Source organism: Idiotropiscis lumnitzeri, chromosome 16 (genome assembly GCF_059441095.1).
Source record: "Idiotropiscis lumnitzeri isolate Australia: NSW breed Sydney's pygmy pipehorse chromosome 16, RoL_Ilum_1.0, whole genome shotgun sequence".
NCBI classification, from domain to species: Eukaryota; Metazoa; Chordata; class Actinopteri; order Syngnathiformes; family Syngnathidae; genus Idiotropiscis; species Idiotropiscis lumnitzeri.
Genome location: NC_142406.1, coordinates 15,554,390 through 15,581,934, shown reverse-complemented (window position 1 = coordinate 15,581,934; position 27,545 = coordinate 15,554,390). Strand labels below are relative to the sequence as shown.

General features: G+C 46.3%; 4 protein-coding genes across 10 annotated transcripts in view; 2 read left to right on the top strand and 2 right to left on the bottom strand.

The window, feature by feature from the left end:
- ctnnal1 (catenin (cadherin-associated protein), alpha-like 1) overlaps nt 1-14,491 on the top strand; it is a 15,673-nt gene extending 1,182 nt beyond the window's left edge. Inside the window, exons 1-19 of one of the 3 annotated variants that reach the window (XM_088318978.1) lie at nt 2,617-2,908; nt 8,055-8,244; nt 8,330-8,514; nt 8,682-8,801; nt 9,560-9,649; nt 9,744-9,911; nt 9,975-10,175; nt 10,260-10,349; nt 10,649-10,807; nt 10,875-10,967; nt 11,485-11,635; nt 11,891-11,928; nt 12,053-12,103; nt 12,542-12,696; nt 12,766-12,814; nt 12,925-12,981; nt 13,155-13,274; nt 13,512-13,595; nt 13,709-14,491. In XM_088318978.1, coding sequence (XP_088175104.1) covers nt 8,211-8,244; nt 8,330-8,514; nt 8,682-8,801; nt 9,560-9,649; nt 9,744-9,911; nt 9,975-10,175; nt 10,260-10,349; nt 10,649-10,807; nt 10,875-10,967; nt 11,485-11,635; nt 11,891-11,928; nt 12,053-12,103; nt 12,542-12,696; nt 12,766-12,814; nt 12,925-12,981; nt 13,155-13,274; nt 13,512-13,595; nt 13,709-13,858 — 1,995 coding nt within the window. In that variant the 5' untranslated portion in view covers nt 2,617-2,908; nt 8,055-8,210 and the 3' untranslated portion in view covers nt 13,859-14,491. Of the gene's footprint in view, nt 1-2,616; nt 2,909-8,054; nt 8,245-8,329; nt 8,515-8,681; nt 8,802-9,559; nt 9,650-9,743; nt 9,912-9,974; nt 10,176-10,259; nt 10,350-10,648; nt 10,808-10,874; nt 10,968-11,484; nt 11,636-11,890; nt 11,929-12,052; nt 12,104-12,541; nt 12,697-12,765; nt 12,815-12,924; nt 12,982-13,154; nt 13,275-13,511; nt 13,596-13,708 lie in introns of those variants that run through there. The other 2 variants (XM_088318976.1, XM_088318977.1) reach the window with 2 other exon arrangements.
- Nucleotides 14,467-16,289, bottom strand: abitram (actin binding transcription modulator). 2 transcript variants are annotated; one of them, XM_088318988.1, is made up of 6 exons: nt 16,060-16,289; nt 15,710-15,761; nt 15,458-15,587; nt 15,305-15,381; nt 15,163-15,232; nt 14,467-15,089 (listed from the first exon to the last, which is right to left on the bottom strand). In XM_088318988.1, the coding sequence occupies exons 1-6, from the start codon at nt 16,145-16,147 to the stop codon at nt 14,940-14,942; spliced, it is 567 nt and encodes a 188-aa protein (XP_088175114.1). In that variant the 5' UTR covers nt 16,148-16,289; the 3' UTR covers nt 14,467-14,939. The 2 variants fall into 2 exon arrangements, with proteins under 2 accessions (XP_088175114.1, XP_088175115.1); XM_088318989.1 differs by having other exon boundaries at nt 16,071-16,237.
- The window catches only part of ccn4a (cellular communication network factor 4a), an 18,207-nt gene continuing 6,410 nt past the window's right edge, over nt 15,749-27,545 (top strand). Inside the window, exons 1-5 of one of the 3 annotated variants that reach the window (XM_088318983.1) lie at nt 15,749-16,322; nt 16,774-16,872; nt 18,073-18,179; nt 21,080-21,161; nt 25,731-25,784. The gene's annotated coding sequence lies outside the window, so the exon portion shown is untranslated. Of the gene's footprint in view, nt 16,323-16,629; nt 16,873-18,072; nt 18,180-21,079; nt 21,162-22,398; nt 24,492-25,730; nt 25,785-27,545 lie in introns of those variants that run through there. The other 2 variants (XM_088318982.1, XM_088318985.1) reach the window with 2 other exon arrangements.
- On the bottom strand, nt 20,609-23,648 carry sla1a (Src like adaptor 1a). 2 transcript variants are annotated; one of them, XM_088318986.1, is made up of 6 exons: nt 23,285-23,648; nt 23,098-23,197; nt 22,928-23,014; nt 22,691-22,869; nt 22,414-22,545; nt 20,609-22,328 (listed from the first exon to the last, which is right to left on the bottom strand). In XM_088318986.1, exons 1-6 carry the CDS (start codon nt 23,430-23,432, stop codon nt 22,042-22,044), a joined length of 933 nt encoding a protein of 310 aa, XP_088175112.1. In that variant the 5' UTR covers nt 23,433-23,648; the 3' UTR covers nt 20,609-22,041. The 2 variants fall into 2 exon arrangements, with proteins under 2 accessions (XP_088175112.1, XP_088175113.1); XM_088318987.1 differs by having other exon boundaries at nt 22,766-22,869; nt 23,285-23,644.

Here is a 27,545-nt window from a genome sequence, read left to right as displayed (position 1 = left end):
ATTTTAATCCCATTTATGCTGCGAAAAACTCATTTTATGCGCTCGCATTTCAATGTGCTTGTTTCATTTGCACATTTCAAATGTCTTCACTTATATTGTCGCATTTAAATTTTTACTGTGCTTCAAGGATTTTTTTTTTTTTATTCCTACCTTCCCCCCCCCCCCATCAGCACGTTTCCATAGCAACAGTGCTGAGCATATTGAAAGGAAACATTTCCCAAGGACTGCTTTTGATGATGTCATTCAGTAGACTTGAACGGGGGGGGGGCGTGGGGGGGGGGGTCACCCACAATCACGCCTCGCTTGGTTCTACATCACATGATTCGTGTTGTGGCAAACTTTCTCCCTTTTTTGGCCACGTGAACATGTGGTCCAAAGCGGGATGACAACTCGCCAATCAGCAGCACAAATAAAAAAAATGTGCAACTGAATTGAAATCGCTCGTCGCTAGATCGAGCCGCTTCCGTGACTTTTGGAAGTTGCTTGATGCGTTTTGCTTTCGATATTCCCGAGTCCTCTTATCGCGCGCACACGCGAACACGCTCTGCTTTTCACGCATATTATGCTCGCTCGCCATTTTTATTGATTCTTTGTGCTTCCACTTCCCCTTTTTCTTTTTGGCGCTTCCTGCCTCCGTCTCCCACCCCGCCTCAAACCACATGATGACTTTTCACTTCGCATTTGCAGCAGCGAGCAGGCCGTCGCCGCCAGGCCTCAGGTGGCGGGACGTCAGTCAGCTTTTCGGGTTTCATCCGTCTCCACGCCGATGTCATCGGCTTTCACGTGGCGAGCAAGTCGGTTGAGTCCAGGTGTGGCGTCGTTTGGCGCTAATGTGTCGGCTTTTGTCGGCGCCGCAGCCTCGGTGCTCTTTGGCCCTCACGAGGTGTTTCAGGTTTGATCAGACGGCTGATCAGCTAAACGGCTCTGACAGGGATTTAGTTTGCGTTTTTCAAATGAGCCCTTTGGCCGACTTTTTCGGCGCTAGAACTTTTATTTTACCTCCTGATGCAATTTTGACGCTTTTTAAAAATTTTTTTGGGTGTGTTGCAGGATGCGATGAGCGTTTGTTTTTGTCTCTCAGATTCCAGCCTAAGCTCTTTTTTTTTTTTTTTTCCCCCGCCCGTCGCCGCTGCCATCGAAACTCAAAGCGGCCTGTAACGTCTTGTCTCGTACGCTCCCGCGCTTGCGATTTCCCGACACAATCGTCTTTTGTGCGAGTGTGGCTTGTGTGTCTTTGCGCTTTGGAATGCGCGCTTGTTTGCTTTGGGTCAACACAAACCGACGGGATGTGCCGTGCAGACTTTGTGTCAACAGCATCGAGAGCCTGGTTTGCACCCGACACGTCGGAGAAATTCATCAAAACCTGTCAATGAATTTGCTTTTATTTGGCGGGACGATTTTTTTTTTTTCATTTCTGACCCAATCTTCAGCAATTGTGAAGATTGAGCGTTTGTTTTTCTCCTCAATTGGACGCTCCCCACAGAAGTGAACCTGTACTTTGCGGAAATTCTCGCGTCGCCGGGGCATCGCGGACGCGTCACACGCCAATTTCGGTTCCGCGTCTCCGTTTGAGCGATGACGTTTTTTTCCCCACCCAATGGTGTGAAGCTCGCGTCTCGCGAGTCTCCATCGATTCTTTTTTTGGCTCTCGTTAATAGCTGATAAAAGGCTCCATTAACTCCTTGGCAGCGAACACACTCGCACGCGCTTGAAAAGTTATTATTTAATTTTTTAAAATTTTTTGGGAGCACGCCGGTGAATGAGAGCAGGCGAGGGTTATTACTCGATGTCGCCTGTTGCCAAGGCGCATTGTTTTCTTGTCCGGTCGCCAAGCCGACAAGCAATTATCGTCGTTTAGCTGCACGCTTTGATGAAACGAATGATGAGGTCATCCTTCTCAACGGAGCCGTAAAGTCAAAGCAGGCCAAGAGAGGTTACGCGTCCTCGGCAGGTAGCGAGCGGCTGCTTCGAGGCAACTGCGTGTTGCTGCGGGGTTTTTTTTTTTTTTGGGGGGTTTGGGTTTTTTTCCGAAAAGGAGTGAAAAGATGTTTTTTGACCTACTTCACGAGAGGAATTGTCTTTTCAGGTCTGCCGCGAGACGAGTGCTTAAATGCGTCGTCGAGAAAAAGGCGTTATTGGCGTCGTCTTTGTGAGAACGCTGACGCGGTGCAGGTGCAGCGGAAAAATCGATTGCGAGAGGCTCCGATTCGATTATTAACAGCCTTCCTTTCCAAGTGCAAATAGTCATTTTAATTTTGATATTGATTTTGGGTTTCTTTCTTGAATTAGTTTCTTACTGCAACTGAGATTTTTGATTATTTAAATGAAATGTTTTTATTGAGAAGTGCATTTTAGATTTATTAATTAATTTTAATTATTTAATAATTGGCTTTCATAAAAAATTTCCATTGCAACTATTTTTAGATTTATTGATTTATTTTCGATTTTATTTTCAATTGGTCAGATTTGTAAAATAGCATTTTATTTTTTAATTGATTTAAATTTACATATAAAATGTATTTTTTATTAAATATAATTTTAATGTAATTGTTAAAAAAACATTTATTTTTTTTTGCCACTGTTTATCCTTTTTATAATTCCTGTTCCAGTCCTCGCAATCTCTGTTACTCCACCGAACGAGGCGTCCGTGAAGCAACCTTGGTCGGTGAACCTCATGCTGCTTCACCAAGCGGAAAATGCAACTTATCTGACGGTGATATCGGGATGTCGTGGCGTCGCGCGGACCCAACGCTGCTGCGACCCGTCCATTCTCCATTTCCACCGATCAGATAGACGGGAAGAGATCCGTATCAGCCGGGATGTGCTGGCTAATGGAGCGTGGTGGCTCTTTGCTCCCAAACCGACCCCCCCCCACTTCTGGACTTGAATCAGCTTTCAGCCTCTCGAGGTAGTTTGAGTTCACACGAGTGTTCCGGCTTCCTACAATAATTCCGAACTCCATCTCGGGCGCTTAGCGAATGTACGCCGCCTCCTTTCGGTCTGCTTTCCGCCCTTCCTCCTCGGCGCTGGCTCGTTTCCTCATTTTGTTTCCGATCACACAACTCCTCGCCTCGCAGGCCTCTCTTTTCTCTTTTTTTTTTTCTCTCAATCTCTCCGGAGAGTCTGCTGGCTGTCCCCGGATCAACTCATTAGCTATGCGGCTGCGTGAAACCCGAGCCAAAGGCGACACGTAACGTGAGACAAATGACTCCTTGCTCGGATGAGTTCCGGAGCGATGGCGCTCATTTGCTGCGATTCTCACGCAAGTTCAGTCTCGAACCTGCCCAGAATAGATCCCGTTTTATCTTCTTGGCGAGAAGCGTTCCTGTAAGTGGACATTCGCCAACCTCGACGTGGAAGCTCTTATCAGGGTACGGTGTGACGTTGCCGTCTCGTCTCGTCTCGTCACTATTTCTGGGCGCCGTGACAGTGGCGGGTTGTTGAGCCAAGAAACGCTCGGACACTTCCTATAAATAACGAGTCAGATAGTCGTTAGAGGAGGGAACATTTCTTCAGTTTGTGGGGGGGGGGGGGGGGGGGGGGGCAAATGTCGAGGGATCTTTTATTATTATTATTATTTTTTTTTAATTCATCCCTATGAGCCCCCGTCGGACGTTCCCGCTTCATTTCTGTTCTTTATTTTGATACTAATTTCCTCAAAGTTTTTTTGTTTTTGTTTTGGTACTCGTGGCCTTGCCCGTCAAAACCCACTCGGTTGAAAAAGCGAGTGGGTGTCACAAGGCATGCCATTATGTCATTGAAAGTTTGGGGAGTCGCAGGGGAGGGCGGGGCGGGGCGGGTGTCTGCATTCCTTCCCGGCGCTCATGTTTCCATCCGACGCATTGCTTTTCTCGGCCTGAAGCACTTGAATCATGTTCGCCCTTTTGATGTTTCTCTCCATCACTTGATCGTCTTGTTGCTTTTTTTGGGGTTGCTTCGGGTTTTCCCCGCACACCTTCCGTCTTACCTTCCCATCGTTACAAAAAGTGGTGAGAGCGTTTCCTCGAGGCGCACTCTTTCGCCAACAAGAATAAGCCGCATTCGTTTTTGGGCCGGGATGTTTTTGTTTTTTTTTGTTTTTTTTTTTATCCTTGCTGATACTTTTTCTTTAGCGGCTAATCCTATAGCTGTGGGAAGCCGTCGCGCTGTTCGCCGCCCGCTATTATTTGTCCATTATGTGTAATTACCCATCCTGATGACTGATGGAATGTTCTCCAAGGCCGAGTTGGCACGCAGTCGGGCTGCTCCCGCCGAGGACTTTATTTAATTACCCGCTCATTAAACTCCGCTTGCTAGCAAGACGACACAAGAGGCGACTCGTGACTGCCGACGTGGGCATTGTGTCCTTCTTTGTTCTGCTTTTCTTTGTTTTTGATGGGATGTTTAGTGCAAAGTCCAAAACGCGGATCTAATCCTAATGAATCCCGTAAATTTCAACCATCGTTTACAATTCTGTTGTTCTTAGCTTAAATTGCTAATCTTAGCTTTACTCAGAGAAGGCCTAAAAACTCCCAAGAATTGTCGTTTCCGCCGGTCAATTGTTGTTAGCCAAAATGCGATGGACCATTAAAATACATTTGATAAGCAATCTTCTTGTGTAATCGGCTAGCTATGCTATGCTAACGTTAGCCCGCGTCATCCTGTGTGCAAAGCTAACCAGGTGTCCAACGGTGTCAAACCATAACAGGTCTTTGCCGTCGCGTCGCGGTTCCTGTTCCAGCTGAATATCGATTCGCCGACCCGCCGTCTCGGTTCACGTCAGATAGCAGCTGCCGCGGCGAATCGAGCGGACGCCGCTTTGTGTTTGTCCGGGCTGACACGGAATGTTATCCCGTCACATCAGGTGCTTTTTCGTCCTCGTCTGTCCCATCGTGAGCATCCATCAGCTCTTCCCTCGCTCGGCTGCTTTATCGCAAGCCGTGCGGATAAACTTTCTAGTTCTTTTTTTTTTGTTTATTTTTATTTATTTATTCGTTTTTTAGGGAGGATAGGTTCCTCTGAGCGCACAGACAAAAGGAAAGGTGCTTAAAACAGAGTTGGGGTTGATTTTTATTTTATGTATCTGTCAGGACCAATTTAGCATTTTGAGGTCAGGTTTTCAATTCGGCTTTCACTCATCGACTAAAATTATTGTCTCTGCATCTACTTATTGTGTTTTGTTCCAATAAGGCCGAAATGTCCGAAATATAATATTTTTTTTGTCGGCATCTTGAAATTGGCGAGTAGCTCCTGCTGATTCTGAATGCGCCGGTGTATCTCTCGACTGAAGGTCGTCCCAGGTGAGCGTGACCCCCGAGGCCGCCAGCCGTCTTCTTCCTCTCTGACACCGACCCGTGGTTCAGCGTAATTCCCGAACGGGTCGCTGACGAGACCTGAGGGAGAGTCGGACCTGCTGGCCCTGCTCTGCCTTGACGCCCACGTTCTGTCCAGAAGGGGGAGGGGGGAGTCGTGGGGGGGCTGGGGTGGTGGGGGGGGGCATGACAAGGCATTGTGTGTCCAGCTCAATGCTGGCTGTGTTGTTAGTCACATGCTTGTACTTCTGTTGTCGGAGGCAAAATGGCCGCCACCCCCTCTACTGCGGGGTCAATACCAATTTACTAATTTCTGAAATTTGGGTCTCAAGCTTGACCGCGCGTTTCATTGCCGTTTTGGATGTGGAGAAACACTTTTCCCCACAGGTATTTTTCTTAACCGGAGTCTTGCGCTCGCCTTGCCTCAAGTTGACTCGTGCACCGAAGCTCTTAAACGACTCCGCCGGAAACCTCCTGGCGGCTGGCATGTGATAGCGGCAAGGGGGGGGGGCAATATTCAGGAAGTCACAGCAGCCGGGCGAGCTGACAGCCAGCGGCACGGCAACGCTGCCAGGAAACGCATCAGCCACCTCCTGTGTTTACACATCAAGGCTGACGGCAGGCAGGCAGCGCATGGCTCATTTTTGCCGACAGAAAACATGACAGCTCACCTCAGCTTTTAGGCAAAAATCGGCAAAAGATCGGACGATTTGATTTCATTTTTTTTTTTCAGATTTTTTACTTTGTTGTAAAGGTAAACACTAAAGCACAAAGTACTGTAAAACGGTCAAATGTTCTGCCTTTATTTATCTTTAATGTTGCAAGTGTTATTCGTTATATTTTTTTCATTAGTCGCCCAATTAATCAGTTATTAGATTTGGATTCATCCAAATATCGCAATCAGAATCTGCTTTAAAAAAAAAAAACATCTTGTTCGGGCCCTCGTAAGAACTACAGCAACATTGATGCTAATTCCATTAGCCTATGTATTGCCTTTTGCATTGTGTGTTAGCATTAAGCTAGTGGACGTTTGTAAATTGTGTAATCTGGTTAAAATTCAACTTGAATTTGTATTTAAGCATCAAATTTACCAACTCATTACTCACTGGAATGATCACTTCAAAAATTTGCGGCCTAACGGGCCAAAAATGAGCTTTGATTTTGCAATGGTGAACCCGAGCAGTGGCTCAGACTCGACACAAGTTGTTTTTACTCGTAAGGTCTTTGCAGATGTTGAGTCGCGTGATTACGGTGAGAAATGCCGACTTGGCGCTTGTTGCTGTCCTTGCTGACAATAGTGGGCGTGTTCAGCACTGATGAATAGCGCCAAGTAGCTCCGGACGCGACACGAGCGGACAAAAAAATGCGACTAAGGTCAGCTGTGTGGTCGGCTTGAATGTGGCTTCTCAAAAAAAAAATGTTCCTTCATTTGGTTCTCCTGCATTGGCCAAACTTTTTGGGATGCAAACTTTAAAAGATGAAGAAAATGCAAATTTTTGTCACCAGCCTTTTGCCCCTGCCCCTTTTTTTAATTTTTTTTTTAATGTGACCAGGAAATATTTGTGATTTCACCTCTGCCTGTAAACTTGCCAACTTTGTGGACGCATTCCCAGCCTGTGGCAACGTTGCGTTCCCTCGCTCGTGATTTTCTCACTGCAATCACATGACAACGTTCAACTTTTCTTCCAGCATTCCCATCCGAGGCCCGTGTGTCTCCCCGGCCACCTTTTATTTATTTATTATTTTTTCGGACTCGTTTCCACCAGCGTGGAGTTCCTGGCGCTTCGGAACTCGCAATCCTAATTAGCGGCAGTGATGAGGCGGGATGGACGACTCACGTAACGGGATGAAAAGAAGCCGTTCAGACCGCCAAAATTTGACCGATTTGTGGAAGTGACGGCCGGCCCGCCGAGGCGAGGCGAGGCGAGGCGAGGATCCTCATTGGCATTCCGGCTCCAAACAGAACAAACGGCAAAGTCGACACAGAGGAGAAACTTGAAATGAAGCGAGACTCTGCAGGAATATTTTTTTCTTCTTCTGCCATCTCTCATTATAGTTGCAGCTCGTGTGTCGTGGAGGCGAGAAGGATGCGCTGAGCTTATCGTTATACGCGCGCAATATGAGATGTTTGTCGCCTAGTTGTTCACATTGTGACGACTTTAGTTAGTTAGTTAGTTGCACTGACAAAATAAACTTTCTGTTCTGCAGGCAGAATTGTAATTTTTATTTTTTTTGGTGGCAATTTTTTTAATGCAAATTTTGATCCGCATTTTTAATTGTAAAAACATTTGTCCTTAAAGATAGATAAAAATAAATACAAATGCAAACTTTTTTTTTTTGTTCCCTAATTTTTAGGTTCAATTTTTTTTTGCCAGCTGAGTTTTGGATGTTTGGATGAGTTGTCCCCCAATTTCTTTTTTTTGTAAACTTCACTCGTCAAATTTTTGGAGCAAATATTGGTCTGCTTGTCTTTTGGGCTGTTTAATACCAATTAAACGATTTCTATGCCGATATGACTATGAATAATTTCCAAGCCATTTCATGAGTTCTTTCCTTTCTCACATTAAGAGAATCATCTTTTTTTTTTTTATGCACAATAGCCGTCAGTGGAGGAGTGGAAGCAATTAATAATGAATTGATGATCTATTGACTCGAGGCATGCATAATAGATGGACTCCGACGGCGTACCGAGAGGCCCCCCGGGGGTGGCCTTTCTATTTTTAGCTCTCCCAAAGATGTTGACTTGACTTTTTTCAACTTCAGATCACGACGCTGATCAACCACAAAGAGCGTCCGAGGAAGTCTGAGCGCACGCTGGCGGCCATCCAGCGCGTGGGCCAAGCGGTCAGCGTGGCGGTGGGCCGCTTTGTCGCCGTCGGCGAGGCCATCGCCCTGGAGAACCACGAGCTCAAGGAGGAGATGGGACACGCCTGCTTCGAGGCGCGCCGTGCCGGTAAGTTTGCTTGGATGCGAGAAACGCCGCAAAAGTCTTGGGCCACGTTGAAAGCGTCATTCTTTATACTTCGTCTCTCCTGTAGGGGACGCCATCGCTAAGCTGACCGATGTGGGCCTGGACTGCGCCCCCCCGTCCCCGTCGGCGACGGTGTTCAGCGACCGCACGGGCATGGTGAAGGCCGCCCGTCTGCTGCTTTCGTCCGTCACCAAAGTTTTGGTGTTGGCCGACCGCATCGTCATCAAGCAGATCGTGGCGTCGCGCGGCAAGGTTAGAGAGTTGATTTGCGAGAAAAAGAAAATGCCATAGACAGGCTAACGGAAACAAAAGCATCAAACGTAGCGGCGATTCTCATCCTTTGCGCCACGGCTATTCGAACACCAAATGTGCAGCAACACATGTAGACCGACAGCTGAAGGCTTTCCCTCCTGCGGCAGGTCCTGGCGACGTTGGAACATCTGGAGCGCGTGAACACTTTCCAGGAGTTTGTGCAGATCTTCAGCCAGTTTGGCAACGAGATGGTGGACTTTGCTCATCTCACGGGCGACCGACAGAACGTGAGTAACGCTTGCCGTAGGATTTTCCTGACATTGCCGACTTCCCCTGTGGAGCAATTTGGAGGAGCACCTTTTATGTGTTGCAGCTCAGCGAGGAAGCGCAAAGGGGGCGGGGTCAGAGGGGGGGGCGAATAATGACGGATAATTATGTTGTCTTTGTGCTAAATTGCAGAGGGAGCGCTTTGACGCTTTTCCAAATCTTCCTCGTGCTCACTTCTGTTTTTGGAGGTGCACTTTGTCCCGCTCGTTCTATTTTCGGGACATCCTTTGTTGTCGTCGTCGTTGTTTTTATTTTTTATTTATTTATTTGAATGTCCCTTCAAAGTAGCATGAAAGAGAGGAAGAAGTTGGATGGAGTCGAGCCACGTTTTGCCATCTGCTGTTTTTCTGCGCGTGTGCGCGTTCGGCCAAGTTAAGAAAAAAAAAAAATAGGCCTTCAATTGATTTTCCATTTCAAAACGGATATAAATCCTTTTTTCGTTTCTCCAAAAGGTCATGTGACCTTTTGCGCATCAAACCAACATGGCCTAAAGCACCGAAATTAGCACCAACCAGTTGAAGACATTTGTCGGCTTGAAACGATATGACGTGTGAGTTTAGGTTTCACGGACAGTTTGGGAGTTTCATGTTCCAAAAATAAAATTGATTCCTGTCGAGTTTCGGACCTGAGCCTTCAGTGGCGATTTGGAGAACAAATGTAGCTTTTAATAACGACTCACACTAAATTGTGCGTTTTCCCGTGCTCGTTTGTGTCGTAGGACTTGAAAGACGAGAAGAAGAAAGCCCGAATGGCCGCGGCTCGAGCTGTGCTGGAGAAATGCACCATGATGCTTCTGACGGCCTCCAAGGTCAAAAGCGCTCACGATGACTTGGAAAAAAGATGACTTGGGAAAAAGATGTTGACCTTTTGTTTGTTTTTTTTTTTTACTTTGGTGGCCGCAGACTTGCCTGAGGCACCCGGACTGCGAGTCGGCACGCATCAACAAAGACGCCGTCTTCCAGCGGATGCGTTGCGCCCTCCAGCAGGTTGTGGACATCGTGACGGAGGCGCGGGGCCTCGCTGACGGCATCCTGCCCGCCGGCATCTCCGACGCCGTCAAGGACTACAGGGTGCGTGCGTGCGACGGCGCCACTCGGGTTCGCATTGGCTCTAGCACGTGAAATATTTTGCAGACGAGCGTGGAGTGCCTGCGCGACAACCTGTACGCCTCGCTGCCGGACGACGTGGGCCGCCAGCTGGAGGCGCTGGTGGAGCGCACCGAGGACTTCACCGACTCGGCCTACACGGGACACGAGCAGCGCCAGGCCATCCTGGGCATGTGCCAGCTGGCCCGGCAGGACGCGCGCCAGCTGCTGCACGTTTGGACGCAGGCCGTACGGACGCAAACTCGACGTCACCTCTCCGTTTTTTCGCCGTCGAATTGCGATGAAATGTTTTTTTTTTCGTCTGCGCTTCAGCAGCAGTCGGTCCAGGCCAAGGAGACTTCGGAGGAATTAGAGGTGGCCATCGCCAAGTCGTGCCAGAGCGTCGGCGAGCTCAGACGCGAGGTGAGCGGCCGTCCAAGCGAGCCAAGACTGTCGACCTTTCGTACCTTATTTAAATAGATCGGCGTTTTGAAGATTGCAGACTGAAGAATTGAGATGCTGGAACACTAAAGCGAAAGAAAAAAAATGTGAAGGATGTTGGCCACATTGTGCTGTACGCATGTTGGCCACCAGGAGCAGTATAATACAGACTTGGCGATTTCACATGATGCTCGCAGCTTCGTGGTCATCGCTGAGGATCAAGAATTTACGTCTCGTTTTAAAAGCCTGCCGCGTAATTGTGCGACTTTGGCGTCTCGCAGCTGCACAAGGTGGCGACGAGCCGCGCCTCCGAGCTGCTGAGGGTCCACGCCGAGCACTCGGCCCTGCGCGCTCTCAAGGCCGCCGGCGCCGAGGGCAACCTGGAAAGGGTGGCGCAGTATTCCCGAATGCTGACCGAGCAGAAGGAACAACTGGTGGAGGTACGACAATCGGAAGATGGCGACTAGTGTGGCCGAAGCGCTTCCCGTTGCTTGTGTCGACCTGCAGAACTGTCGGCTGCTGCGTCACGTGTCCGGGACGGAGCCGCTCGAGATCACCTGCGTGCACGCCGAGGACACCTTCCACGTGATCGGCCCGCAGGTAATCGAAACGCGGCTCCATCGCTGTCTGGATCCTTTTTTTAGCCTCGGCGGACAAATGACGTCCGACATGTGTGAGAACACAACGTCCGCATCGGCCGCTTCTAATCGTGTTTGCTGTGGGAAATTGTCCGTGCTGGTAATTATCCGGTACAGTCGTGCGCTGTCGTGACTCGACGGCTGCCGGGGTGAAAAGTCAGCCCGTCAATAATGCGGCGGCACCAGGCGCTACGTTGCTAGCGCGGCAGGCTAATTGGCGATGAATGAGATCACCTCAGTGGGGCGATGAATTAACACCTCCTTTTTAATTTTTTTTTAAATAACCTTTATTATTGTATTTATACAAGCTGGGCATCAACTGAGCAGTTTTTGTTGCCTGTGGGGTGTGCCGGGTGGTCCGATGACTCGGGTCGTCAATTGATTAATCCATTTGGATAATCGATTCTAAAAAGATGACTTCATAATTTTCATTTGAATGACATATTGTCATCTATTCCTCCGTTTTTTTTTTTTTGCAGATCATTTCGGCGGCGCAGACCCTGGCACTGCACCCGTCCAGCAAGATCGCCAAGGAGAACCTGGAGGTGTTCTGCGAGGCCTGGGAGTCTCAGCTGGGCGACGTGGCGCTGCTGCTGCGCGAGATCAACAACGTCTTGGAGGGAAAGCGAGGTATGCCGTTCTCGCATGAAGACGACTTTGAAAAAATTTGAATCAAAAACGTTCAGGGCCAAGGTCGTGTTTTGTCGTTTTCATCGGGAGCGGTTGACATGAATCTGAAAAGTGAAATTGAAAGTTTTAAATCGATTATTATTTTGCAATTCAAATCAGGGCCAATTTGGGAAATTCTCAACGCTACGTCTATATTATAAAAAAAAAAAAAAAAAAAACCCCGAATGACTTGAATATGCCTTTTTTGTTTTTCAGGAGACAAAAGAACTTATTTGTCACTTCCCAGATCCGGAGTGAGTAGCATCCCGTCCACCAAAACGCCTCCTTGATCATATACACTGCACATGGCACATTGGCACATGCATGTGTGTGTGTGTGTATTTATAAATATTGATTTATTATATTTTTAACTTGCAGAAACATTCTGCTAATCAGAAGAGCGCCAAGCCTGTCAAGTTGGACGCTGAGGTGAGGCTGTGCATCTGAATGTAACACTAGAACAGGTGTGGGCAAACTACGGCCCGGGGGCCACATGCGGCCCGTTAAAGGTTTTAATCCGGCCCGCCGAACTTGAAAAAAATTAAATGAATCAACCTTGTACATGTTTTATTTTTCTAAATACTGCGATGCGTCAAAGACGGATATTTTGTTGTAATGCTTTTGTTCATTTTCATTTCAAATGAAATTTATTTTTATTTTCTCTGTTGAGGTGAGGTTCTCAAAACACTCCATCGATCTGCTCCTGGTCCGGCCTGTCAAATTAAAAAAAAAAAAAAAAAAAAATTTAAAAAAAGGTCGCTGTCAGCCATTTTTTTTTTTTGCCACCCTAAAACAAGCGTGTCAAAAATATTTTCGTCATGTGCCGCATCTCATTTTCTTTTTTCTGTGCGTTCGCTCGGTGTACAGGAGCAGAGCAGCGTGGCCAAAGTGGGCTCGGAGCTGCGGCTGCTGTCGTCCGACGTGGACGCCGAGCTGGAAAAGTGGGAGGAGCAAGAGCAGCGGGTGGTCCGCCACAGCCAGAGCGTGGCCAGCATGGCGTACAACATGTACCTCTTCACCAGGTTTGCTTGCGCGGACGTGCCGCACTCGTCCTCATTCCCAGCTTGGCGCTCAAACTTTTTGCTTTCCAGAGGCGAGGGGCTGCTCAAGACCACGCTGGATCTTTTCCATCAAGCTGAGGTATAACTTTGTCGTCTTATTTGTTCTGCGATGGATTCCGGCGAAGATGAGGCACGCTCCTCCTCGACTTGCTGAAATCACTTTTTTTTTTCCTTTCTTGTCCTCTCCAGGTCGTGTCAGAAGAAGGACTCCAGCTGTGCTCTTCTTTGCACATCTTGTGCTCGCAGGTATTTCGCAGCAAAACGGCCCCCTCTGGTGCATCGCCACACGGTCGGCAGCTCACCGGCGCTCAACTCGTGTCGGAGGTGCCGACGTGTGCTCGGACTAAATGCCTTCAAACTTCGTCGGGGAAATCTCATAGCGTCTTCCCAAAAGATTTTTTTTTTTGTTTCCATTTCAGTTGGTTGGTGAGGAGAAATCTGCGCTGACGTCTGAGGTGGAGAAGCTGGCCGTGTTGTGTCAACAACTGCAAGCAGGGAGCAGGACGCCCGTGCAGGGCAAAAGCGCCACCTTCCAGAAGGTACGAGAACTACACCTTGCTGACAGAAAGGACCATTTCTCTGAATATTTGTTCACAAATAATCCATCCGACTGATGATTGGACATGCATATTGCACAGGTGTGTCTTCGACTGGCCACAGTCAAATGTTTTTGCTCACTAACAAATTTGTGCACTGGATTTGAGAGAAACGGGCTTCTTGTGTCCATAGAAAAATGTCTTGGATTTTTTATTTTTTTTTCTGCGTTGTTTCCTCAGGTGGACTCGTCCATTCAGACCACCAGGAGCATGTTGACGCTCATCCTCAACATCCTTCCAGCGTGCAACAAGCTCAGCGCAAAGGTGATATACACAAAATAAATACATTTTTTTTAAAAAATCCCAAATGTTAAACTCTCACTCATTGTATCTAGTAGCATGCTTTTATCTAGTAATCAATTTTCCGTCTCATCAAGTCCGAGCGGAGCAGTCTGGGCTCGCCGCAGGACTGGCGCCCGGACGTTTGCACGCCCGTCCGAGACGCCGCCGCCGCCGACGACGACGACTTTGCCGTCAAACCCTTCGAGCAGCACATGGCCGGCCTCAACCTGCTGGAGAGCAACTAAAACGCGTCGAAATGGAGAGGAAAACTTAAAGCTGCTCTTGGTGATGTCGCTCATGCTCGTTTTGTGTTGTGCTAATTGTGGGTAGCAAACGTCAACATGCCCCTGTCCAAAAAAAATCAATCATTTCAAAATCACTGGAATAATTTTGACGTCGTTGCAAGATGGCGATGAGGTTGAACGCGTGCGCATCCTCACGTTTAAACTCATCTTAAATTGGAGTTACAAGTCACAATATAACATTTTTTTTAAATGATTTATTTTGGTCTTTTTTTTTTTTAAATCAAAAACGCAGCATTTGAACGTGGGTGCGTATACTTAACATCCACTGTTGCGCCACACCAGCGACGTGATTGTCTTCTTGTCGTGATGTCACTTTCTGCGCTACTGTTTCACACGATGTGCCATACAAGAACCAAAAAAATAAGGACAAATCGGATCCTAACGAGTGTTGGACGATGGACGGTACGTGGAACGCTCATGATAGATTTTATGTTTTTTTGTCGTTTGTCTCGGAATGTAAGCGGCTAAAAACGCTGAGTAGTGTAATGAGGCGGTGAAGAAATCATAGCTCTACTTTTGGATATTAGAAAATAAATGGACATGATGGATAAATAAACAATATTTTTTATTAAATCCGTCTTTCTTTTAAATGATGTCTACAAAACTAAACATGATTTTCCATTGCCTGAATGTTAACCCATAAATAAGGCTCTGAAACTAAAATGTTTTCATAATATACAACCTCCAATGGCTATCAGATCCAATACAAGAGGCAGTTTTACTCTAAATTTGAGAGTCCACAAATTCTTTTAAAGCAAATTGTCACTCGAAAAAAATAATTGCTGTTGCTATCATGATTAGACCCACCCAAAAAAAAAAAAAAAACACATTTCTGTCCATTTTGCCCATTTCTAGAAGTCGACATTTCAAGATGCAAATATGTAATAAGTCAAGTGGACAAGATCAGCGCTTGGACCAGACGACCACACTGGCATTTTTGCTCCGAGTGAAGGGCCTGTATGCCAACGTGACGCCACAGCGCGATTGTTTTTCCACAATTTCTGTTTCACAGGACGCTTCGTCATGACGGCTGCGCCACTGCCGTCGCCTGCGCGGCCTCCCGTCCAGCGACGAGCTTTTCAAAGTCGTCTCTGCTCAGAAGATTCTCTGTGATGCTTTTGCTCTCCTCGAACTTGGGCAGGATGACGGCAATGTAGCCGTTCGTGGATGGCTGTGCGCGCAAAGCACAACAAATCTCAGTGTTTGACATTATTATTAGCCAAACGTTTTGAAGTTATGCTCACCATCTCCTGTAAGAGAGCGGGTCTTTCCATAATGTATTCATTGACCTCCAGAAGATGTCCCCGGATACAGCTGCCACAAAGACAGATTTGGATGAATCAAAATCCTCCACACACGACTCGGAATCGAAAATGGAGAGCTCACCTGTAGATGGTGAACTCTGTTGCGTCCGTGCACGATATCCGACAAAGAGGAGCAAATTCGGTAAGAAACTGACCTCCCTGGTGGTCACAAAGCAAGAAAGGTGAGTAAAAAGATTATCTGAAATGCAGCACAATCGGGGTGTGTTGACATTACCCGCTTGAACTTTCCGGACACTTTGTTGTTCAAGCGGCTGCATCCGTTACTGATCTGGTAATTGATCTTTGAGATGGTTCGACCTTTCTCCAACAACGGGTGAGTCTCGGCCAAGGTGATGACACAGATTCTGAACAAAGTACACAGACAAGAGTTTGAGTTTTTGCATGCATGTATGGTAAGTCATACATAAATAACAATAAAGGGATTTCTATTTCTATTTCTTTTAATATAATTTTTTTTAAAAGTTACCTGTTTGAATGCTGAAGGATGCAATGGTCCTCACTTGGCTTTCCCTTCATATCTATTGAACATATGCATCATGTAAAAAAAATTGCACCATGCACGAAATACATGCACACAATCATAAATATTTCATAAAACAATGAGAGAATAGCTACTGTTTATCAATTTTTAGCTAACTCCCCTTTGGACTGTGTCCAACCCGAACATTACTTAATGTGCTTAAATTCAGGGCAGTGAGACATGTAATAGTTGCAAGTTGCAACTCTTCAACCTCAAGTCTACTTCACGCGCCGGCTAGGCTAACAGCTAGCTAGCTTCCACACTGGTTCGACAAGCACATTTTATTTTTCATTTACCGGCTCTGTACCATCGTGTGTAGTAACGGTCGATCACCGAAGGCGCGGCAGCGACTTCACCGTCTTTGCGCTCCTCGTCGTCGCCCATGAAAGTTATTTTTATTATTATTTTGAGTTATAAGACCAACGACGGTGATCTTATTTAAACCAGAAAAAAACAATAGTTTCTCGTCGGTCACGAAACGGTGTAACACAAAAAGATTCCCCGCCCCCTGCAAAGAAATGTTCCGGAAGTGTTCGTCATTTCCACCTGCACGCCGAATGTGAGCAACATTGGTGAAGTTTACATTTTAAATAAATCTACGAAAAGAGAATGTAAACGATAGTTAAACGATGTTGGAATCTGTCAAACGTTCTCCTCGAACAGGGAAGCGAAAATTTAGCACTATTAATAATTTGCGAGACGTTGTTTGAATTCGGGGCGGGAAAAAAGTGGACGCCATATTTGCAAATGCTTCAATATCTTTTACTGTTTAGTGTCAAAAGAAGAACACAAAGTCCAACTGTTGACATATTCACGTTATACTATTTCAAACAGTTCTCATGAGTCATAGCTTCAGTCCATCTAGCCCATGTAACAACGGTTATTCAGCATTATTTTAGCAGATCTTTTTTTTTTTTTTTTTAATTATTCATTTTTTGGCTCTGTTTCAATCAGCTTGTTTTATGAATGTGAGCAGCAAAATTTGTAATTTTTCTCGTGATTTGCTACAGAAGAGAGTTGCAGTCATCCAGGTGGGAAGTGACGAGGCGATGAACAACGACGGCGTCAAAGTTGGAAGTTCAGGGATGGGAGCAGTTGATTCATGTTGCGTAAGTGAAATAAAGCACATTTTTATCTTCAAACTAGAAAAATTATGCAATTATAAACATTGCAGTGTGCCAATTTACTGCGATTATTTTGTTATTTGCGATATTATCCCCAGAAAACAGTTGCTGTGCCCCTTTAATGCTTTTAAACAGTTTTTTTACTTTGTCCACTAGATGTCACACTAGTACAACCAACATCGGTGTTAATGTCCTCCACTGTATCCGTGGATGGTTGAATATGCTTTTTTTTTTTTTACTCTAAAGCATATGTTTTACTTTTGTACTGAAATGCATATCAAATTTTTTTACATATTTACTTTTACTGTGTTGGATCAAGCACTTTTGTTTTATTTTTTTATGTAACACGTGTCAGTTTCTTTACATCTACACGTTGTACTTAAGTACATCGTGTGTGCTACCATTCCCACTTCTGATGTCATATAGTAAATAAATATAATATCAATCACATACGAGTCCTAACTGGCAAGTGTGCGACAGGTTGTGTCCTAATGTTGACGTCATCTTTTCTCACCACAAGTCCATGAGGCATTTGAGGGCCAAATGAGTTTTCCCTGAATCTTACTGTCTGCATTCAGCCGCCGCAGAGACGGAAAGTTTGGCTGTCAGGGGTCGTCTTGTTGACTTTTCCGTGACTCTCACGCGACACCAAAGATTCGACGCTTGGGTGGAAATAGCTTTTGGAATAGAAAATGCTCAGTGGTGACTCACCAACCCCTTGACCAGGCTATCAGGAAAAATAATTAATTTATTAATTAAATATAATTAAGACGTGGGCTCTTAATAGCAGAGAAAGGATGGTGATGATCCAAATATGAAGCCGCTCCTAAAAATATATCACTGTAGTGATTATGAGACGCCTTTAACACTAAACCACAATTCTTCTTTTAATTGACTGAAAATAAGTTTCGGAAAAGTATTTCTAATGTGGCGCCATCTGCTGGAGCTGGTGAGTAACTGCCTCACTTGCCCCATAAGCCAAATAACGAACTAGCTCGTCATTGCGGTATTCCTCTTTTTGTGGAAAATTCATCACACCATTTGGAACTTGAGTCCGGTAATGAGCCCACATAAGTGTGGACGGTTTCTCGAGGAGCGCCGATGTGCTCCCGAGGCTTCCTGTTATTGCTCTTTAGGCATTTTGAAATGTTTATCAGCTCTCTTCTGTCTATTTGTATCTGTCAGTCTGTGTACATTCCCTGCATTTCACGACTTATTGTTGGAACGCTCCTTCCCGAGGGGTTCACCGGCGGGCCGTCGTCGCTGGAGCGTCGACAAGCTGCATCAGGCTCGTGCGTGCACACACACACACACACACACGCACACATGCGCGCATAGCTCCACGTCAGCTACTACAGCCACACTTGGCTTCTTCTTTGGCATGAACAACATCCCACCAGAACCCCCACTCTCCCTCCTCCTTCCACATGGACCTGGTCCAGAAACATGGAGAGCCAGATAAGGAAATAGAGAGGAAGACAAGCCAAGACCCGTGTGCGTCTTAGCAAGTCATAGTCTATTAAAGTCCAATGATACCTAATTGTAGCCAATAAAAAGACAAAAAAAGCAATTTTGCGCAATAGCGGCACATTTGCAAATTTTTGTATCGTGGTTCCGATAAGTCCAGAGTCAAAGCATTTCTTCTACGGCATTTTTACTGTAGCATTAGTGCTTTACAAAGTTCATACTTAAAAAAAAAAAAAAAGGTTTATTGTTGCGCCTTCTGATGTGCCTGATTTGGCCACCAGGGGCAGTATAATACAGTCATGCTGACTGAAACCAAAGAAGAATAATCTGAAGTGAGTTGAGTCAAGTCCATTTGCCGACTCGATCTCAGTCACAGGTGGCGCTGTTGGCTCGAAAGTCTTTTCCTGGAAAAGGAACTGACAATTTTGGTCAATTGTGGAAAAAGTCATTTTAAATTCTGAAAATGTGTGTGTTCTTAAACCGCGTTTGATATCAAACTTGTAGTTTATTCTATTGCGAAAATAATAAAAATAGAGTGTTGAGTTTGTGGCGCACCTTCGTATTGGGAGCCGTCAAAGTGCTTTTGTGTGTTTGGTGGGGTTGCCATGGCAACAGTGACATTGTTGCCCTTTTTAAAGAGTTCACATAGCAAAGGTGCTTTTATCTTGTGTTAGAATCTTGCAGTTTTTTTCTTTTTCAGCGTCTGCTGTTGGCTAATCAATCATTTGGAAATGCCTTTTGTGGCCTCGCTCCCAAAGTCAATCATCCTTCCGGCACTTGCGCATAAATCAGAAATGATGAGACATTTCATTTGATGTCGCTTGACTTCTTCAACTATTTCCATCAAGTGCAGCCCCCCTTCAGGGTTAGGTATGAGAAAGCCTAAAAAAAAAAAACAGTGAGATGAAGTTGCCTGTGTCTTGGTGCTACTTGTTGCCATGGCTACAATTTGTCACTTGGAATTCTTTGTCAGCTGGTTAGAATTTGCATGTCAGTGTGGATGTTGCTAGTTAGCATCTAAACGGTACGGTGAGCGAGGAGTTTAAGCTTTCGAGAACACATTGTTATTACTTCTTTTCATTTGAAAAACCCTGAACAGATATGTCCCCATCAATCATGCGGCGACTTCCTGTGTTTTTTAAATTTTTTTTTAATATCCTCCACCTTGTTCATCTTCACCCTTATTCGACCTATTAAGACATCAGACTGGTTCTCCACGTGTGTCATTTCCCCGAGAAGCTTCAGCCAGTTGAGTTGCGAAGCCGACAGCAGTGGAAAGAATGCACGAGCGGCCAGGGAGGATGCTGTGTTAATGTGTGCATGGCACTTTTTTTTTTTTTTTTTTTTCCCCTTGAAGGTATTTAAGAGGTTTCAGGTGGCCTCTTTAAACCAGACTCGAGACCTCATTTTGCCTTCGTCACCGCAACTGTTCCCCCTTTGCCACGTTTTTGCTAATGACGTTTAATGACTTTTAGTTTACAAGGTCGACATGAATAAACATGAAGTCAGCAGCCAGCCTCGTAAAAACTCGCCGACGTCACTTTGCCAGAAGACGAAGAGGAAGAAGAAGACGGAAAAGTCGTCTGGTTATTTGGGGCGAGAACTCGGCTGGCCTTTCGCTTTAAATTGCCTCCAAATATTCTCCCGTCACGTCTTCCCAGAACAGCTTCCCTCCTTTTCGGCCTTTTGGAGACTTTCCGTGTGCAAATGTTTGTTTGCTTTTTGACCTTTTTGCTCACGTTGAGCATCTCACCTTGTGCAAATCGTTCAAGGGTCACCACAGGGAACGTTCAGGAGTTGGACCGACTGAAGGAGCCATTCAGTGAGGAAAGAAATACAGTTGTGATTTTTTTTTTTTTTTCAATTACAGATTATGTATGTAGAATAAATGTGAACGTCACGCGTGAATCAGCCGGCGAGAAGGCACAAAGCGCAAACGTTGATTGTGAGCGTCGCAGCCTTTCCGTCTTGGAGGTGAAGTCAGACGTTTGGACAGCTGCGGCAAGAGGATGTGGAGATTAGACGAGGAGCATCGTTACACAATCGCGCTCGCTATTCATTTCCTCCGCTCATCCCGACTTTCTCTCCTTTCCTGACATATTTTCGTCTGCTCATCATATTAGGTACACCTTCACCACCTCGCGCAGTGGCGGACACACTTTGGGGGGATGAATTTTCTTTTTAAAATGAGCAGTTGCGTCGAGTTATTCGTCGATGAGCCAAGAAATACTTAAATCAATAAATATGCATCAAATATGCCAAATTTCAATTTATTCATTCCAGATAAAACCCGCGCATAATGATTATTTCCTCAGTGATCCCTTCATGTCATCATGAATGCACGCTTTGCCGGATTTGTTTCCCGCACTTTTAAAAAACTTGGACCAAATCGCAGCGTCCTCAAACCACTGTCAAAAGAAGAACATTGTCGGATTGTTTACGTTGTGGCGCGGCCTCCCAAGTCGACTTCGTGGTGCTAAAAATAGATTGTGGGCAAAATGGCTGAAAATGATCACTAACGTGTTTGTGTGTGAAAGAGCGTGAGAGAAAAAAAAAATGCCATCATATGTCCGTTAAATTGAAGTCAAAGTTTGATGTACATTTAGAAAAATCGAATAAATGTCGCTGTCCGAGACCTATTTATTTCAAGTTGTGATTGTAATGCCCATCTGGACTGCTCAAGAGTTGCGAATATGCCGTTCACGTGTGTTCCTCATCTTTGCAGTGGACTGGGCCGCCTTTCGCCTCCAAGCCATCTCAAAATCCCCCCCGAAAAGGACCCGGCGGTGGAAAAGCGCCTGTAGGAGGTGAGGAGGCGTTCTGCTGACTCGTCACACACACAATGTTGATTTTTTTTTTTTTTTTTTTTACAAGCACAGACATGATTTGATGGGGCGCTTTTTACGTCAACGAAACGCTGACACGTCGGCTCTCGCGCTTTAATGAACATGCAAGCTTGTAAAAACGTCCGGGCCACAGAGGAAGACGCCGTCAAATGGATCGAGATGCAAATTCAGGATTTCCTCACACCGTTTTTGGAAACGCGGGACATGCTGCTTAGTTTCGGGTAACGCCGAAATCTTAAACCTCCTCGGTGCACTTTGCATTTTCCGCCAATCCCAAAATGATGGCGTTAAATGTTGGAAAGCCTTTGTCACGTCTCTGTGAAAGAAGAGCTTTGTGTTTCGGGCAACTTCTTATTTATTTATTTTTACTAGAAAGTGAAATCTTTCATCTTGGGAGTTTCACATCCACAATTGGTTTCTTTTTTAGATTTATAACGGAAGCGACGTCTCCTGTTTGAAGAGCTCAACTTTCCCCCACTGACTGACCGAGTAGCTCGCCTACGTCGATGTTTACATTCCCCGCCGCTCATCAGCGCGCAGCCGGCGTCTTTATTTCGACACTTTGTTTAGTTTTTTTAAGCGCGAAGATATGTTTGCTTTTGTTACAATTGCAAAATATTTACATCGCACAGACGCGATCGTCTAATTCAGAAAAGCGTTTGCTCGTCTCGATCGAGTGATATTAATGAGCCCGCGGTCGGGAAATTTAGCAAAACATCAAAAGCCGGGCCGGATGTTTGAGAGGAAATTTAAATAAATCGTCATCGTCATCGTGGGGGGAGCAGAAATGTTTCCAGTCAAGTCAGACGGTTTGTTCTTTTTGACCCGATATGAAAGTCTTCTAAACGCCACCGTGGTCCACGTTTGCCGGCATCACATAAATGGATTTGCTCTTCATCCGCCTGCTTTCCGCCCTCATGCTTTGAGCTTCTTCGCTCTCGGAGAAGGACAGATAGGCGGCGATGCTGTTCCTGACGCCGTAACTCAGCACGACGTCGTCGTGGCCGTCTTTCTTTTTCCCGTCAACGTGGCGTCTCAGAACCACCGGCGCCACGTTTGCCGGCGCCGCCGCCGTTCGGTTCGACTGACACGGTGACGTCAACACGCAGCACAGGCCGTCCGCAAACTCTTTAAATGCAGAAACAAATCAGCGTCAGGTGTCGTCGTGGCACGTTTCAGGCCCGCTTCCGAAGTTTTGTGTTCACGCCCTCACCGGAGTAGTGGTTGATCATATCTTCCAGGCAGCGGAAGGTGAGGCCCGGCGAGATGTAGTACCAGCTGTTGTCCAGTCGGCATATCCGATAGTGCCGTATGACGCTGTGCTTTACCGACAGCACGTACGTGCCTAAGAACAGACGCAGCACGCTTTTAAAAAGCTCGTCCAGAGTTTTCAGTTGACGTTACGAGGTCAGAGTTGAGTTGTTTTCAGGAAGTTGTGACCAAAAAAAAAAGCAGAAGTGGGATGCTGTATCGTGTGTTTTTGTTCTCACGGCGACGTTTCCATGAGTCACGGAAGGCTGCCGACAACAACGCGTTTGAAGTTGCAAATATTCCGACTTGGTCACCTCGCTCCGTGACGCTCTCCCGGACCAGGAAGGAGCCGACCCTGTTGGCAGGTAGAAGCAGAAGCTCTTCTGCTTTCTGCCTCGTCACTCCCTCGAAAAGCCACCTGAAGGAGCAAGCGGACCATCTCGCACGTGTTTTGTGTTCTGTTGGGCCCAACTTACCCGTGATACACTTTGGCCACATGGATCCCAGGGATGTAGTTCTCTTTTCCCGACTGGAGCGAACGCACCTTCAACCAGTAGGTCTGCCTGCGAAGGAAATCCAAATGGGAGTCGGACCCGCCCCCCTCGAATTGATGTTTGTAAAAAATGCAGCAAGGAGGCGAGCAGACCGTGCGACCACGCCAAGCCTCTCGCCGATCCTGAAGATGGGCTCACTGACGTCGGGAGGCGGGTAGTCGGCGAGCACGACCGCCATGTCGTCCTCTGAGCCTGGAAAGAAGAGCCATGACATCCCGAGTTGTCGCTCGACTTTCCTTTGGGTCATCGCGCTCTGTCACGGATGCATTGGGGGCTCACCATTCCAAAGACGGCTGCTATCTCCGCTGTCGAGCTTGTTCCGGCTGCTCACGCCACGCAACATGTTACCCATCGTGAAGCCCGAGAGACGCGTCTGGCTCGTCAGCTTCCTCGTGTTCTTAAACGTAATGGGGAAGCTGCGCGACATGACATTGTCTGATTTGCGCTCAGCCCCCTTCCCTCAAAGTGCAAAGTTCCGGTTGTTTAAGAGACAAAAAAAAAAAAACGGCGATGTCGTCAAGCGCCGTGAGCGAGATGACGCGTCATTTGTGAAGTCGACGACAGGAACGCGACTCTGACTGCTCGTTCGCATTTCCTGCCCCCAAACGAGGAAGGCGACCCGTCATCGACTGCTTTGCGTTCCTGACTGCCCCTTTTAGTCTCGGCGTGCGTGTGGCTGCTTCAGCTGTTGCCAACCTTTTTTTTTATTATTATTTTATTTATTTATTTTTTGCAGCCCAAACAGTTTTTGCAGAAACACATTTTGACACAAACAATCGCATTTGCGTCAACTCGCCATCAAGCCTGAAGCAGCGCTGCGGACATTTTCTTTTAAATTCGGTTTTCTTTCCCTTCAAAGGTCGACGCTCTTCTTCTGTTTCTTTATTCGGACCGTTCGCTGTCTTGAAGAAGCTTTCAAAACACACTCGGTTTTCTTTTTGCTCGCTTGCGTGACGAGATGAGTGTTGTGGTCCGAGATGGATGAACGTCTCCATTCTTTGACCTCAAGAGCTGATATTTACATTTTTGCTCCCAAGAACCAAATAATCATAACGCCGCTTCAGACTTGTTCGGACCTAACGCACGCCGAGCGGCAATTGTCAACGTTGTTGCGTTCATTTGTCAGCCCTTTTCTGGGCAACGGCTTTCTAAAGTCACATGCTTTCCGTCTGTGGCTGACGTCGACCACATTTGGACGTCTTTGAACACTGCGAGGACATTTCCACACCCGCTGTCGAAAAGGACCAAATTACCCACTGGAAGGATTTGCCATCATTTATTTTTTTAACATTTTTTTTCTTACAAGCCAAAGTCCTCGTCTGCTCGTCAGGGTTCAATTCTTTTTCCAGGGTCCATTTCTCAAGTAAATGATCGACATTCCGCATGCTGCGCCACCGGTCGTTAGCAGCGTCTGTGGCCGCGGAGAGCATCTAAAAGCAGAAACAAGTCTGACTTGACGGCGTCGGGAAACCGCGAGAATGACCAGGCATGTTTTTTTTTTTTCGTTGTTTGCAGATGATACCTCTCGCTACGTGTTTGTTGTTGCACGACTTGTCAACCTCTTGGCTGCTGTAAACGAAAAGAACGGAGGAAGTTTGATGTCATGCGAAAGGAGACAGAACTCGAACAAATACTGAAGTTCAGTTAGAATCAAGTGAATTTTTTTTTTTGTGGCGTGATGTCATTTGCCTTTTGCGACGACGCTGGCTCCTTGGGTCACTTAATCCGAGATCTGTCCAAGCGACACGATGATGATGAATGAATGATTTCGAATGGAGTGGAGTGGAATCCCCTCCGGTGTTTTGTGAGGCCGCAGCAACTCCAGGGCGGCATAACGCGCGGGCGGGCCCGGTTAACGACGGGTTACCTTGCCAAAACCATAATGAGAGTGCGCCGTTGAGCGTTTCTGGCCGTGTCGTCATGTGTTCCCCCGCTCATTACGTGCCGCAATTTGCAGCACGGGCGTTTGCACCGCGCACCTGCGCAAACGCCGTCCGACCTCCTTTCCACTCAGAAAGCCTCTCAAGTCACGATTGATGGCGCCGTTCAAATATTCAAGATGGATGATTTGCAAACGCTTGAAAAAGTCCAAGTGATTCCAAAGCGTCACGTTGATTTTTGCAGTGATGGTCCTAATCACGCACTCGTTTGCTGGCCAAACTGCTCTTGCGTAACCGAGGCAAGGCTCCAGGCCTTCTTTTCCATTGCCTGCTTTCTCCCGTTGCCACTTCCAGAAGGCTTTTTTTTTTTAATCTGACAAGTATCACTCGACTTTGTCGTCCGTCCTGATCAGGCGAAGCCAAACAAGCAAAACGATCCCTTTACGTAACCGCCACGGCCATCGAATTGGATGAGTGGCGCGGCGAAAAGTGCTCATTCATGCGAGATTGAGTCGCAAAAAATTGTTGCTTTTGGATTTGACGGTCGGAGGTTGGCCCAGCGAGGACTCGAGCATCCCACCGACCGGTCGTGCTGATGAGAAAAAAAGAAAGAAAAAAAACTCAAAGATATGATATTTTTGCAACAAATATGTCCAAGTAATTGTGGTCTCGATGGAACTTAAAACAGTTTTTTGATGAACACAAAAAAAAAAGACAATCAGCTCCACTCTTGGCAATGTTGACTCTTTGCGCTTAAAAAAAAAAAAAAAAAAAAACATGACATAAATTGAGTTTCAATGTTTTCCCGTATTGATTTTTTTTTTTCCCATTTTTTTTTCCCCTAGAAATGAAGACCGAGCATTGCCGGAACAGTGACGCTTCTGCTCCGGTGTCTTCAGGTTTGTGTTCATCTTCTACTGTCGTTGAGTTGACGGTGCCGGAAAAGGTCCAAAACAATAATTGCTTCCAGGTTTTGCCCCGTCGTCTTCTTTCGAGCCGGCCTCGCGTTCCTGTTCGTTGTCATTGTCAAAACCACGGCGACGTTGTAAACTCGCAGTTATTTTTAAGCCCGCCGGGCTCGACGAGGACGAAGTTTACGACTTCGCAATAATTCCAAATTGCCTCCGCTCTTTGGAATTTGCAAAAAACAGATGGAGGAGATCAAGCAAAGACCTCCGCGCGGAGGAGAACATTCATGTGCGCCATCAAAATATTTCAAATGTTGAGCGTCAAGGATTCACACATGCGCTCGTGTTTATTTGCAATATATTTCTCTTTTGATGACATTTAGCAACTGTTCCGCCCAAGTCGTCCCCGTTAATAGCAATAACATCACTCGTGCTTCTTTTTCACGACATGTAAGCTTTTCATGCTCGGTTTTCACGCATTTTATTGAAGTGCTCTAACACGATGGATTAGAATAAAAAAAATAAAACAGACGTGAGCTATTCGGTTTGTCCAAGCAAACGCTTTTATTTTTTTGCCGAGATCAGAGGCAACATCTCGTCATCACTGGAGTGAAAATCAATCGCTCACATGTCATCCACATGTCCCTCTCGCGAATCACTTTCAAATTGTCTCAAACAATTCTTCTAAAAATAAAAAAAATAAAGAATTCTGTACTCATAAAACGACTCCATTTGGCTGTTTTTTTTTTTTTCTTGAGCCCTCGCGAACCCGAGGCCGCTGCCGCTGGTCGACAACGGGTCAGCCGGCCTAAACGCTCCCAAGACAAAACATTCCTACCGTGGGTGGAGAACGCGCTCTCGAGAAAAGGCTTGACGGCCATTTTTAGACGCGCACAATCGCTTTTGTTTGTTTTCGCCAACGCGTGAACCCGAAAGGAACTCAAGTGGAGTCCAACTTTTTGTTTGCTTGGTCTACACACCGCTCGCCACCTGCAAACGAGCATCAAATTTCTTTTGCGGGTCGCCTTTAACAAGAGGTGACATTTTGCGGATGCACTTTGCATTCCGAGCGACGTCGCCAACATGTTGCAGCATTCTTGCATCGACGCTGGCCGGAGCGCTTCAGATTTTATTTTCTTTCTTTCTTTGTTTTTTTTTTGGCTGGGGGGCGTCCGTGTTCTCACGACCGCAGCTATATAAAGCAACTACAATTACCGGCGCGCTCTGAACATATGTTTCAAAACTCAAAGGCCTCACGTGATCTTCCTTCCACGTCTGCCTTTTGACGCGTCGCCCCGGGCACGCTTCTAAACGGATTTCCGACATCAATCGACTTTGAAGTGCTAATTTCCCTAAACGGGTCGGCATCTCTTTTCAAGGTTTGGGGGGGTGGGCCTTTAACGAGGCTCTTTTCATTTTTTTTTTTTTTTTTTTTTTTTTTGGGGGGGGGGGGGGGCGTCTCTTGCCACCTGATTGCGCTAATTTTTACGATCCAAGTTGTCTTGGTTTGTTGTTTTAACTAAATGACCACGAGCGCTTGCCACGTGTCGCTCTAATTGTTCCTATTCGACTCTCCGTCGCCTGCCGTTTCGTGTCTGACACTCTTTGCTGGTTTTCAGTTATAATTTCGTCCAGAAATGTGACATCGGTCCAAACTAAACTGAAACAACACGGCCGGGATTAGGCGGGAAAAGGATTTTAGGCTTGGGTGGGAATGACATCATGGATTTATGTTGTGCATGTGTGCAGCAA

Coding starts and splice junctions, on each gene's coding strand:
- sla1a (XM_088318986.1), bottom strand. CDS start 23,432: ATGTCGCGCAGCTTCCCCATTACGTTTAAGAACACGAGGAAGCTGACG. Junction 23,198..23,284: donor TAGCAGCCGTCTTTGGAATG/GTGAGCCCCCAA, acceptor TCTTCTTTCCAG/GCTCAGAGGACGACATGGCG. Junction 22,870..22,927: donor GTGGCCAAAGTGTATCACGG/GTAAGTTGGGCC, acceptor TTGCTCCTTCAG/GTGGCTTTTCGAGGGAGTGA.
- abitram (XM_088318988.1), bottom strand. CDS start 16,147: ATGGGCGACGACGAGGAGCGCAAAGACGGTGAAGTCGCTGCCGCGCCT. Junction 15,762..16,059: donor CACACGATGGTACAGAGCCG/GTAAATGAAAAA, acceptor TATGTTCAATAG/ATATGAAGGGAAAGCCAAGT. Junction 15,588..15,709: donor ATCCTTCAGCATTCAAACAG/GTAACTTTTAAA, acceptor TACTTTGTTCAG/AATCTGTGTCATCACCTTGG.